This window comes from Gorilla gorilla, chromosome 5, assembly GCF_029281585.2.
Source record: "Gorilla gorilla gorilla isolate KB3781 chromosome 5, NHGRI_mGorGor1-v2.1_pri, whole genome shotgun sequence".
Taxonomy (NCBI): domain Eukaryota; kingdom Metazoa; phylum Chordata; class Mammalia; order Primates; family Hominidae; genus Gorilla; species Gorilla gorilla.
The window spans coordinates 85,872,977-85,887,513 of NC_073229.2; the positions used below are offsets into that span (position 1 = coordinate 85,872,977).

General features: G+C 34.3%; 1 protein-coding gene across 1 annotated transcript in view; it reads right to left on the reverse strand.

Moving 5' to 3' along the window:
* The window catches only part of LOC101154316 (eyes shut homolog), a 436,121-nt gene that overhangs the window by 123,888 nt on the left and 297,696 nt on the right, over positions 1–14,537 (reverse strand). The window contains exon 9 of the mRNA XM_055391317.1: positions 13,149–13,264. Within this exon, the coding sequence (XP_055247292.1) occupies positions 13,149–13,264 (116 nt within the window). The remainder of the gene's footprint in view (positions 1–13,148; positions 13,265–14,537) is intronic.

Consider the following 14,537-nt stretch of genomic DNA (forward strand, 5'->3'; position numbering starts at 1 on the left):
TAACAATGTATGGCCCAAACTTTTCAAAACATTTTCAAGTATGTCAGTCAATTAATTGTTAATTCAAATCAGTTTTCATCTTTCTCAAGGTTAAAGAGGAGAATAAAATCAAAGACCATGAATAAAAGCTATGGGTCCATAATTTTATAAATTTGTATGAAGTCTGAAGAACATCAAGAATTTGTGAAATTTTCCACAGAGTAGAAGCACACAAGCTCCATCTAAGTTTTATGGGGTGACAACAATATAAACATGAAATAGTCACTTCTTCTCTGATGTCTGATAATTGGTAGTGAAAACTTTAAGGATAATTTTATTTTTCCTTATTGAATTTGGCTACCAGAACTTCAGGGGATTTGCTTCAATGGCAATGCTTCTGAAAGCACAAGTTCATTGATTTGCTGTGTAATTTTAATCTGCAGGGAGATCTTCTAGTGGACTAAAGAATGCAGGAATAAGGATCTTAAGGAATGCACTGAATCTCACTTTTGTTTCTAGTCTATCCAAAAGAAGGTGCAATAAGAAGGGAAATGGAAAGCATAGCTCAGGGGAGAAGTCAAGGTTAATACTAGAGACAGATGCGCAGGCAACAAATATTGCTGCAGAAAATTGATGAGGCAAGAGGTCAAGATGCATTGTTTTAGAGGCAAGGTCTCAAAAGCACATTGACTATGTATCAAACATATGCCAGAGTTATCTTTCAAAATAAAAGTCTGACCAGGTGATTCCTCAGTTCAAAAAGTCATCACTGGCTTACCACTCTGCTTGAAAACAGTAAAACAATTTAATCTAGCACACAATATCACCAGTTATTTCTTATTGAATATTGATTTTTCTTATTGAAAACATGGTGAGAAACTTACTTAGGTTACCCCCAAATTTTAAATATATGGGATTTTCTCGACTTTTCACAATAATTAAGTTTAATTACATGTCAATTATTTTTGATATCCATGATCCTAATATAAGAAGTGCCAATGGCCTTCTGATACACTAACTACATTTGTAGATATTGAGTTTTAAAAGCAAAAAAAGTTTGAATGTTAAAGTTATATGCCTGACTATGGCCAAGTTCATATTGGAAATAGCATTATTTTTAATTTAAATTTAAGTACTTTGTATTTAACTCCAAATAGCAAAATCAAGAAATTACTCTGTGTGAGTCATCGTATCAGAACAATTTAATAACTCATAATTACTACAGGTGCAAATTATCAGTGTGACTAATATATATAGTTATATATAACATAACTAGAACTCTGTGGTCCTACTGTCAATAGCATCCTCCAAATTTTTTTTTTCTAAATTCTCACCTAATTGAAATCAAATACCTTAAAGATTTCCCTGAGACCACTGTTTATGACTCACCAATCCTACAAACTGATATCTGATACAGAACCCTGAGTATGTACAAGTAAAAGAGCCATGAAACATTTCAGAAGTCAAATTGTTTGATCTTTCCTACTATTTTGGTAAGAATACATGGAATTAGCAGACACTATAGGTAAATTAGTGGGTCATCGATGTGAGGATCCCAATACTCAATTGATTTTTGAGAACTGGCAAGTAGAAATTTAAAACTTTCTTTTTCTTACCACCAAATATCTATACCATTTAGGGAAGCTTTTCTTAAGTCACAGAATGTTCAACTGACTGCTCATGAGAAAAGACATTTATTTCATGAAACATCTTACGTTCCTCCATTGGAAATAATGTCCTCATTCTCTGAATCTGCATAATGTTATGTGTTTACATTTTATGCTGTTTACCCATTTCTTTTCTGAGTTATAATTGTTGTTTTGCATGTTGTATCTCTTTTCTACGAATCTGAGTTTCTTAGGATAAAAAAATCTTAAATAGTTGTTAGAATCTAAGTTCAACAATATACACATAGTAAGTGCTAAAATATGTGTCATAAAGGATATCTAAAAAATAATATAACCTCACATCTTTCCATTCACACTCCTTGAAAGTAACTTGCAAGCTTTCCTATCTGTTCTCCCTAGAACAATGTCTCCTTATATTCAAGAAGACTTGCTACACTTGACCTCCTATAGGGACTATTACTTGAGCCAATCTGAGCAAACAAATTTGGACTGCATACCTTTATTTTGCCATCCATAGCATCTTGTGTTTATACCTCTATCAACACATATTAGTTAATATATTATCATTTGTTTACCCATTTCTCCCTTGGAGTATTATTCTATACCAACCCAAACAGCCACAGTTGTCACACACCAATGAATACACTGATTATTTTATACTTATCTTTAACTAATTTACCATTAGAAACATTAAGTTGGCATCTTCATTTTAGAACATTAAGAACAATGTCTTCTGAACACGTTCAAGCCTCTCTCATTTTCTACAACATACTGTGGCAATACATATTTTCTTTCTCCTTTCAGATTGAAGTGAGTCAGCCTTATAGTCAGAACGCCTTTGAAGCTAATCTTCAAACTCTGGGAATGTGCACACAGCCTTCTCCTCACTTGGGAATTCAAGTGCAAATGACATGAAAACAGTTACAGAAAGTAAGGCAAAACCAAAACAAACACTATCATACAAGGACACCATCTAACATCCAAAATATATCAAAAGCAGCAAGCAAGATATGCTGTGCTGTACGTCAGTATCCCTGAGCTGCACGGAGAGCAACAACCAACAGGTCTTCCTTCCTATATATTGACTCTTTTCTTAGTTTCATTTATTTTTAATTAAGGGGGGAAAAGCTTAAAGCAGGTGGTTTCTGTATGAATAAAAAAAAAGACTCCTAAGCCAAAAGAGAAGTATAAAACCCTGCCGTTTCTCAGTGGCAATGCCAGAAAAAGCAGAGAAACAGAGATTGGTTTTTATCATAAAAAATGCAATAGATGCAAGTTATATTTTCTCCCACTGCCTTGCCAGAATTTAATTATTTCTAGAATAAGCTAGCAGGTGTAAAATGCACAGTTCCATTTGTTATCATGTAAGAACCATGTGAAGAAAAGAAGTTTTGGTTAAAAAAAAAATGGAAGGAACTAAGTCTTAGTCCGTTCAGGCTACTGCAAAAAAAGATACCATGAACTGGTTGACTTATAAATAACAGAAATTTATTTCTCATAGATCAGGAGGCTGGGAAGTACAAGTTGAGGGATGTTTAGTGTCTGGGCTTTCTTACAGATGGTGCTTTCTAACTATGTCCTCATAGGCTGGAAGGGACTATCTAGTTATCTGCAGCTTTTTTATAAGAGCACTCATCCCAATCATGAGTACTTCACCCTCATGACTGAATCACCTCCCAAAAGCCCTACATTCTAATACCATAGTCTTCGGGGTTAGAACTTCAACATTTGAATTTGGGTGAGGGAGATACAAACACTCGGGCCATAACAGAATATAAAAGCTAATCTTTATATAAGTTAATGTAGTCTGTGCTCACCAAAAGAAATCTGAGTATGGCTCAGAGTGAAAAGGTCTAGAACTGTATTTTGGTTGCAGAGTGAAAACTTTCTGACATAGTGCTCATGGATATAGGGTTTGTATTCACTGGACAAACTACATTCTAACATTTGCTATCTATGAATAAGCGACCAACATCTCTGAGCCTGTTTCCTCATCATCACCATAGGAATAAATAATGATTCTTACATCGCAAAATTGTTTTAATCATTCATTAGGGTAAAGTATCCAAGACATTTAGCCTGGCAAATAGTTAGGCTTCCTTCATAAATAATAACGTTTTAATGGAAGCTTATGGCTCAAGTGATATTTTAAATCACTCTAAATATTATTGTAGAAAACAATGCATCATATCTTTAGCAGTGTATGATATTGCATTCAACAGACTGTTCCACAAAATTCTTGTGCTTAGTTGTGATTAACACCACAATAATTGTAATCCATTCATGTTTTTGTTCATGTATACTAATCAACAAAATTTTATTTAGAATCTACTATGTTGTATCTGCCTGGAGAACAGAAGTAGGTAATATGTGCACAGTTCCTGTTTTATGGAACTTATTGAAGAGGAGAAAAGCAGACCAGAGAGGGAGAAGGGAATAGAGAAGGAGAGGAAGGGAGGTGAGAGTAGTTGGTCAAACAATAAATATATAGCCACAAAAATAATTGATGAATTACAATTTTAGTAATTGCTATGAAGACAAATTATAAAATGCTGCCTAATTTCTTGTGGGAATGCAAAATGGTACAAATATTTTAGAAAACAGTTGGGCAGTTTCTAAGTAAACACACTGTTACTGTATAATCCAGTGAGTGTGTGCCTTGATGTATAGCAAACGAATTGAAAACATGTTCACACAAAAAACTCCACAGGAATATTTATAACAGCCTTATTCATGATTGCCAAAACTTGAAAACAATCAAGAAAAACTTTAGTAGGTTGAACGGATAAACCATGGTACATCTGGACAATGGAACATTATTCAGCCCTGACAGGGGCTCTCACGTCATGAAAAAATCCTGGAAGGATATTAAATCCCCATTATTAAGTGAAAGAAGCCAATCTAAAAGGGCTATATACTGTATTACTTCAACTATACGGCATCCTTACAAATGCAAAACTATGAAGACCCTGAAAAGATCAATGATTGCCAGAGATGGAGGGGACAGAGGAATTCACAGGGGGATCACAGAGGATTTTTAGGGCATTGTTACTATTCTGTATCTATAATGGTGGTTACATGTCATTATGCATTTGTTCAGACCCAAAGAATGTACAAGACCAAGAGTGAACTCTAATGTGAACTACAGACTTTGGGTGATAATGATGTAATATAGATTTATTGATTGTAACAAATGTACCACTCTGTCATGGGATGTTGATAGTGAGGGAGCCTGTGCATGTGTGTAGGGAGGGGTATATGAGAACCCTCTGTATTTTCTGCTCACTTTTTCTGTGTACCTAAAGCTCTTCCAGAAAATAGTTTAAGAAAAAAAGAGTTACCTAAGCACATGTTGTGGCAGTATTATGAGGTTTACCTGAAAAAGAGGGACATATGCTAAAACCTGAAAGATGAGTAGAATTGGGATAGTGGGCAGGAAGGATTGGAGATCATTCTAGTCAAAGTGTAGCATGTGCAAAGACACACAGCCAGAATTTTGAAGGGAATATTTGAGCAACTGAAGGCTAAATAGGGGGCTACAGTACAGGGTTAGAAGATCAGGAGGAAGTGAGGCTAGAGAAGTTATCAGGAAGGGGTCAAACTGCACACAGCCTTGTAGACTACGGCAAAGTTGTAGGACTTTGGAATCGATTTTGGAATCCAATCTGTTTTTATTTTAGAGAGTAGCTTAATAATATCTTTGTACAGACATTGTGGCTCATGCCTACAATCCCAGCATTTTGGGAGGCTGAAGCAGGACGGGTGCTTGAGGCCAGAAGTTCCAGACAAGCCTGGCAACATAGTGAGACCTCATCTCTACAAAAAATATTATAAAAAGTTAGCTGGTTGTGGGGACACATGTCTGTAGTTCCAGCTACTCGGTAGGTTGAGGCAGGAGAACCATTTGAGCCCAGAAGTTTGACGCTGCAGTGAGCTATGATCATGTCACTGCACTCCAGCCTGGGCAGCAGAGAAAGAGCTTGTCTAAATATATATATATATATATATATATATATATTTAGTTACATAATATATTAACTATATATAGACAATAATATAGTTATTTATCTTAAAAATAAATGGATATTGCATTTAGTTATCTATCTTAAAAATAAATGGATAAGATTTATGGCATAGAGGAAAGAACACTGATCTACCAGTCTGTAAGTATGGGCATTTAAAATTCTGCGCCCAACTCTCCAATGGGTTAACAATGTTATCTTCAATATAGCCAAGCTTTTAATTCATCCACATGTTCATGCTGTAAGTGAAGAAACAGGCTCAGAGAATTTTCCATCTAATTGAAGTCTAAAATGTTAAGCCATTACTTTTTTGAGTCAATATATGACATTAAATATATTCTAGGTTTCTACCAAATACATTCTTCCACCAGCCACATTAAGCAAAAATCTGATGCATAAAGATGAAAGGTGGGCATTCATTATCTTTAATATCTACATAGGTCTATGAGGTGGTCATTATTTTACCATACTCCATTTACCAATAAAAACTGCTGTTGTAAGAATTTTTTTTTTTTTTTTTTTTTTTGAGTTTCACTCTGTCGCCCAGGCTGGAGTGCAGTGGCAAGATCTCGGCTCACTGCCAGCTCCAAATCCCCGGTTCAAGCAATCCTTGTGCATTGGCCTCTCCAGTAGTTGGGATTACAGACAGCCACTACCAAGCCTGGCTAATTTTTGTATTTTTAGTAGAAACGGGGTTTCACCATGTTGGCCAGGCTGATCTCAAACTTCTAACCTCAAGTGATCCACCAGCCTTGGCTCCCCAAAGTGCTGGGGTTACAGGCATGAGCCACTGCAACCAGCAAGTTGTAAGACATTTAGATTGTACATCACAGCTGTGCCATAATAAAATGTAAGGCAACTTATTTTAAATATTCTACTTCTGAAAATATTAAACTACATTTTTCATTATACATTATACTTATTTAATACAGAAAACTTCCTCTTTTCATTAATATTTATGTCTTTATTCTAGTTTGCACCATCTCCTCCCCCAAAACCCTCACATACCTTGCATTACAAAATACTGTCACTGTGTTGCTTAGAAATGCTCAGAACACACATCCCTCCATCTTTTTCTTCCCCATAGCACTCATTGCTGCCCATAAACAAATTAACAAATAAATAAACACAATAATTTTGTTTCTTCCCCCCATGCATCCTCTGCTTTTTAGGTGGTAGATTTCATAAAAGCTAGGATCTTGGCTCTCTGTTACCAGAGCCTAATTGATCTGGGGAGAGGAAAATACATTTTTTGTGTTTTTTTTTTGTTGTTTGTGGTAAAACTTGTCCTGAGAAGCAGATTGAGGCTTATTTCTTATGGCTATTTTATATTTAGCATTCTCATTAGCAGTACTGAGCAAACCCTCAGGGTGGACTTCCACTAGGTGGTACAGATTAAGTTTCAGCGCTTTTAGAGATACCTTTCTAATCCTTAGGAGGAAGCCATTATCTTTTGTCCATTGAGAAATCTTTCCTAACGACTACTTTACTCAGAGTTCGCCAATTGCTTTATTATTTTTTAATATTACTACCAAATAAGCGTCCTAGCTAATGCTTTTATTTCCCTCATCATACAGTTTTCTTCATTTTGTACCCAATGCTGACTTCCTTATTATCCCACACATTATTTGTCTCTTCCATACAGCTGAATGCTCTGTTTGGATAACAAACTGAAACTAATTGATTTTTATATTATTTTAAGGATCTGCAAAAAATGGTGCTCAACATATATTAGAGAAAACTATCAAATTTCACCCGAATAAGAGCATTATTGATTTTTTTAGTGCATTGCAAGAGGATGTGAGCCTGTACCCTTTTCCTTAATTTGAATGTAAGACGAGTGTATACGTATTTCTTTATAAGTTTTCCAAATACATTGTTTTAGTGAGTATCCAAAGGATGTGTTTTGACTGATCTAAAATACAAATTACTTGAATTCAAATAAGGATAAATGTCAAAACCACAAAAATATCTATTTAAAAGAGCGTTATGAGTTTGTCTAAAATTGCATCTTTGCTTTATTTCCTATTAAGAGATAATAAATATTTTTTAATAGAACAAGTCATCTCAAACACAGAAAACACTTGGTAAATATTTGTTAATAATATTGATGACTTTATCACATGAGAAAATAAAGACCAGAAACATAGACATACATCAAAATGTTTGTCTGTCTTGCTATACTGGTGTCTTCTGTGTTAGGTTTATTTTGAAGATGACATTTAAAAACTGAACACCACAAATAGGCTGTCCTTCTGTAGAACTCAGAATCCTTTTTTCTCAGAAAATAGTTTCTCCATTTTTTCTTCACTTTAATACAAATACAGCTTCCACACTATATAAACATCTGTGTTTTAATTTAAGGGCTGTAATTTACACTTTCATCGACTCTATCATTTACAAAACACAATAAGCCTGACCAATAGACACTCATCAGTTAATGCATGGAGATCAATCTTGTTTGGCAGAATTTCATTTACTGAGGAAGAAATGAGCAGTTCTGATCAAATGAAAAAGAGAATGATCATTTTTCTTGAATTCTTAAGCAAGTATAGGACATTCAAAAATTGTATTCTGTCATTTAAATTCTTTTACAGAACATTTGAATTTCAGAATGATGTAAGTACTTTAATCTTGTTTGGAATCACTTTTGTAATTGGATCTGCTTAAACGAATAATATTCACTAATTATCAGCTTGTCAGAGATTGTCATAGCTCTAAACATTAAGAAAAACCTGAGAGTTCAGACTTTTAATGTTATCTTCAAAAAATTAATTCTCAGAAATAAAGAAAAAAACAGCTTCCCATCTCCCTATCCAGCAGGGACTATTTACCTCCCGCATCACTCTTCATCATTAAACAAGAATAATTGTAGTAATATTAATCCTATCTAATCCTGTAAATATGTAGCTGAATTAACATTTTTATATGATGACCTAATTAGTGAAACTTTTAAAGTAGCTTAAATAAAAGGAATCTGGGGAAAAAGTGCCATTTTTCTGAAGATCTCTGAGAAGAAGAAAGATATTAGAGGGAAGTTCAGGTGAACATAAAAGGATTTAATGTGAAGAGAATTGCTACAAATTGTTAGGTAAAAGCCTTATTGCTTTGAATTGTGCTTTGTTGTTTCATGTTCAATTAAAAATTCAATACAAACATATTTCAATTATTTGAATTATTTGAATGTTCTTTACACAGATTGCATGTGCTACTGTATCAGCTGGTGTAATTAGAGTACACATGCAAGACAATTTTTAATTTTTAATTTTTTACATGTTAATGGAGAATCTGATTGCCAAATTAATGACTTTTGAACAATCCCGTAAAGCCTTCTAGTAACTCCGAAAAACAAGACAACTATTCAAGTTGAGATACCTGAGAAGCCTAATTAGAACAACAAAATCCTTTTTTAAAAAGACACATTGAATTACATGAATGAAAGAAAATCCATTCATGTTTTCTTAATAAATATATTCATAGGTCCTTTCATTCTAAAACAATCACAAAATTCTGGGTTTTGGTCTGGTGTATAGAGAATTTGGAAGTCATCATTCCCATCTACACAATAAGAGAAAAGCTGAACAAACTAAAAATCAACTCTTCTTAGATTTTTAAGAAAATTGAGATCATTTCCCACTAAAGGAAAACTTCTGCCCCCAAACATTGGAGAGACAGTCAGGCAGATACAAAGAATTATAGCTTACCAGAGCAGAAATTCAGAAGCAGAAACCTCTGCTGGAGCCAAAACCAGGGTAGAAAAACAAACTGTAATTGATGAAATGCTGGAGGCTCAGTGTGTACGAGCTTGAGAGTTAGTTAGAAACTACAGGGGAGCCCACTCTTAGGGAATATCCCACACTGTAATGAACTTTACGCTCAAAAATGCTACAGGGTTCTCACAGTGAGGTTTGGAGAAAAATCCCCTCATGCATGGAGAGGAGAGAATAGCCATTTTGAAGACTCCCAGAGCATTCTGTTCCTCTTAACAAGGCTTGTCCTCAAGTGAAACTATTTTACCAGAGCTTAATTGACCTGCGGGGAGGGAAATATCCAACTCCAGCCCTGTGTAGATTTTCTGTCTCACCTAAGGGATTGGGGTACAGAGAAGCACATTTGAAGGTCACAGACCAGAGGCACAGAATCACCAAGACTGAGACCTAATTATAGGACTGTTAAAGGCTTACCCTCTCCCTACACCTTACTGCCATATCAACAGGGATCTTTTATAACAACAGGAGATTACAACTGAAAGAACTCCACACCTCACACTTCTTTAAGAAGAATTTTCTAATGAAACCAAAATACAACAGGCAAGATGAAAATAAAAATATAAGAGGAAATTTTGACCTCTGACACCTATGGCTGTAGCATAGCAAACACAGCCTGACTCCTAGCCAGATAAACATAAAATGTTATGCTACAGGCCTATTTATCTGAGTTCCTTTTACCCAATGCATCATGTGTTTAAATATAAAATTACAAGACACATTAAAAGCCAAAAAAATAGAAGAGACAGAGTAAGCATTGAAGTCAGACTCAGGTATGGCAGGGAGTCTGTAATTATCAGACTGGGAATTTAAAACAACTGTGACTAATATGCTATGAGCAGTAATAAAACAACCTTAACAATGATGACCAAAATGAAAACACATATACAGATGCTCCTCGACTTATGATGGGGTTACATTACAATAAACCCATCAAAAGTTGAAAATATTGTAAGTGGAAAATGCATTTAATACACCTAATCTACTGAACATCATAGTTTGGCCTAGCCTACCTTAAATTTGCCCAGTACACTTACATTAGCCAACAGCTTGGGCAAAATCATTCAACCCCACACCCATTTTATATTACAGCGTTGAATAGATCATGTAACTTATTGAATGCTGTGCTAAAAGTAAAAAGCAGAAGGGTTGTAGGGATGTTCAAAATACCATTTCTACTGAACGTATGTCACTCTCGTACAATCATAAAATCGAATAATTGTAAATCAGTGACCGCCTATACTGTGCTCTGTGCTCTTAGGAATACTGCAACGTCCAGCGTTGTCATTGTCCTTCAGGAGTTTACAGTGTTTCAGAGTTGACAGAGAAATGAGCAAACGTTCCAACAGAATGTGATAACTGATGCAATGTTTAGTCTCTTCCCATCTATTCTAGTGCTAGAATGCCATGACTTACCCCCTGTACATTGTCAACTCTCCATTATGGACACTGTTTTCATGTTCACCTACACTCTATGTACACACTTCATTTTTAGTACTAATGCAAATCAATTTACCTTTTTTCTAATTCTTATAACTGCTTTATTCTTAAGACTCTCTCAAGTTTGATATCTTCCTGTGAATGAAGTATCCATGAAGTTTCGCATTTCCCCATGGTTGTGATTTTTATTCTTTTAATATCCCATTTGCAGTAAAGATTAGTGGGGGAGGGAAAAACAAACCTAAAAAGTGATTTTCTAATGTTTTTATGCATTTTCCATACCTGTATCCATTTCAATATTTTATTTCAATATTTACAAATTTAACTTGCTACAAATATTTTATCAAATATTTTGAATATTTGATTTTCTGATAATTCAGCAGATTATTTTATTTTCTGTTCCAATTAATAATTTGCATGTGATTTTCAAAAGTATATTTCTTAGGAATATCTAATTTAGAGTAAATACATACTGCTATAGCATTGGCATGAATAACATTTCAATGTTAAAATTCTTTTTCAATAAACTGAATTTCCCCTATCTTTAGCTACTCATTTTAAAGAATAACTAATGCATTAGCAAAAGTTGAATCTCCTTTATCTCATTGTAGCATTTCACACAAACATTATCTCTTGCTATGACAAGTTTTTAAATTTTGTTTCAGCTTTCAAGTACTTAGAGAATGGTTGCAAAACTATCCATTTGAAATTAATTTATTAAATGCCTTACTAAAATGTAAATGCATTATGTCTATACCATTTTCTTCTATTTAGTAGACATGTGGTCTTATAAAACTATATTTTCCAAGATGTTTCTATTTCTAACATATACTAATGTATTTATCCTTCAGATTTGATTTTTTTATTAAAGAAAGAGCTCAAATATTAATAGATTCATATTTCACATGTGAAAGAACATATACCAGGAGATTAACTATTTCAGGAAATTTTATAGATATTTGGTAGTAAATTATTTGTTTTTATGAAAACATATCATATATAAAATAAGCATTGATTTTCTAAGTTATTTAGATTCCTACGTATCTAAGGCTGCACTGGCAGAAGACATAGTTAAATAAAAGACACATCTCAGTATTTTGCTCTTTATACTGACTCTTCGAGGAAGACATTATTGGTATAATCTGAGGTGTCAGAAAAATAACTTCTTGGTACCAACTAACTTCCAATGTAAGTATCAGAGCATCTGATATTTTTCTCCAAAGATCTATCGCTTTTGTAGCAGTAAGAGAAAATCTTTTTCCTAGGGCAAATCCAAAATTAGAGAATTCTCAGAGAAAGGAAGATATCTGTTTGAGCTTATTCATATCCCTCCAAAACAGATGAGCCCTGGGAATATCCTTTAAGAGGGAACAGCATTGGACTTAAGCCCAGGTCCTTCTACAACTGATTTTTCAAAATCTTGTGTTCTGTGACAGTTATTGATTATTTTTTTCTATGTAATTCCTTAACCTCGTCTAGAGACTCTTGGTTCTGGTTTTTCCTTTCTGATCTTTCACTTCTGAGAAGGAGTTTCCAGCTCCATTTACACTTCCCTTCACACTTGTTCATCTTTTATACACACTGGCCAGATGCTTGAAGTATGATTCTTTATTCTGGCACTGACTCTAGTCACCTGACTATACCCCATCTCTAATTATTTAGCCTTAATTTCAGTGAAGGCTGGTCTAATAATGATATTTATAAATATACATTTAAAATTTCTAATAACACATTCTTACCAATTGCTGTTTTTTCACTATATTCATGCGCTGCGGTCAGTTTTAATAAAAGACTGTGGTCAAATGCTATTTTTTGAAAGAGACATTTTTACCAAGGAAAGTCATTTCTAGTGCTAATGGAGTTCAGGCCAGTTCAAACTTGCTAAGGAAGCAGATCCGTCCTCCTTGGACATACAATATGCTGAGCCCAACCCTGGAAGTAGTACTATGTCCTTGGGCAAAATAAAAGTTCCGCCAAGACCCTGACAGTATTAAGTAATTCCTCCGCTGGCATCCTCCTTCCAAATGCATTAAGACATTAAAGGCCAATACATTAAGTCACTTGCACCTTGGTGTCGATCAATTTATCAGAATGTTTTTCTTCTGAAAGAAAGGACTGAGGGTGCAAGTGATGCATGGACAAGAAGGGAAAGAGGAATGCTGAGAAAAGTGTAGCGTGCACAGACAGAGAAGGAGAGATGCGCTGAAGATTAACTACTCCGACCTTATTTTTCACCATATAATTTTCTACTATTTACTGTGTATCAAAGAGAATAAAAAATTATTACAACCACAACCACCAGTAATCTTTACCATAAATCCAGGTGTGCATAAACATGTCGAGCCAGGTTCATTCTCCATGCAGAGTTCATGAACACATGAGTTGGGAATGCACTCAAGCTCCTTCTCACAGTGGTGTCCAGACCATCCTGTTCAACAAAATTACAAAGCAGATATGCAATTTTTAATGATAATAAAAACAGTTATGCTAAGCCTATATTTATTGGCTTTTACTATTTGAAATAATTATGCTAGATGTTTTGTACAAATTACCTCAGTGTATCTTCATGATCAGTTTATCAGGTAGCTCTTATTCTATCTCTATTTAGTTCAAGAGAAAATTAAACTCAGAGAAAATAAATAATTTGCTCTAAAATCACATAGTTAAGTATAAATGAAAGTGAGTACATGTATGATATGTCTCAGCTCTTATCCGTGGTGCCATTCAACATTACATATTCAAATGTCTTTACTTATTTTACTTTGGAATAAATACATGGAAAGCAATAGAATAAAGACACTTAATAATTCCCTTAATATGAGTCTTAAATTCAGAGGAAAGCACCTACTATAGATATCTAGATATACAATGTTATTTGTAATACTTGTAGTATTACAGTTAGTATTTTACATTTAGTATTTGTTATACTGTGATTCTATAGAATATAAGTATTGTGTCTACGTACATTTGGCCATTGGCTGTAAGAATTCTCATTAAACATGACAATCTAAAATTTTCCAGACCAAAACACAGTTTGATTGTATGTATTTTGTTTGGCTTTTGCTAGTCAAACATTTTATTATTTCCATCATCAACCTATCAACCAACATTGCTAAGTACTCCATAAGCTAATATCTCAGCTATGCTTTACTGGGTAGATATTAGGAACGTTTTTTTGAAACCATTGATTCTTTCCTATCAGATAATTACTTCTAATGAATCTTAATATGCCTAACATGCTAGCCACAACATCATGTTAACCTAAGTATACCCTTCCACATAGGGACAATGGGTCTTTACAGGCAGCTCTCACTGCTCACTGACTATGCTTACTCTAATCACAACTTTTTAACTTTTCTTTATTTTTCTATGTATTGTCCAATAGCATTTAATCTGAGCCCTGGCTGTTGGGAAATGTAAAATTTAATTATTGTTTATACTTAGGAAGATATTCTGATTGTTCTTCCATGATAAATTGTAACAAAACAATTAAACACATATTTTGAGGTACTTAGAAATGATTTATTGAAACACTTCATTATAAGAAACAAATAGGGCCTGAGTCTAATAGACATGGCAATGTCCACATCAAACTTAGAAATAGCGGCCAAGAGACTAAATTTATCAAATCTTCATCCAAGACTCTTTCCACTTTGCAATGCTCTTTCATGTGCTGGGCTGATTCTGCAGGGATCTCTACT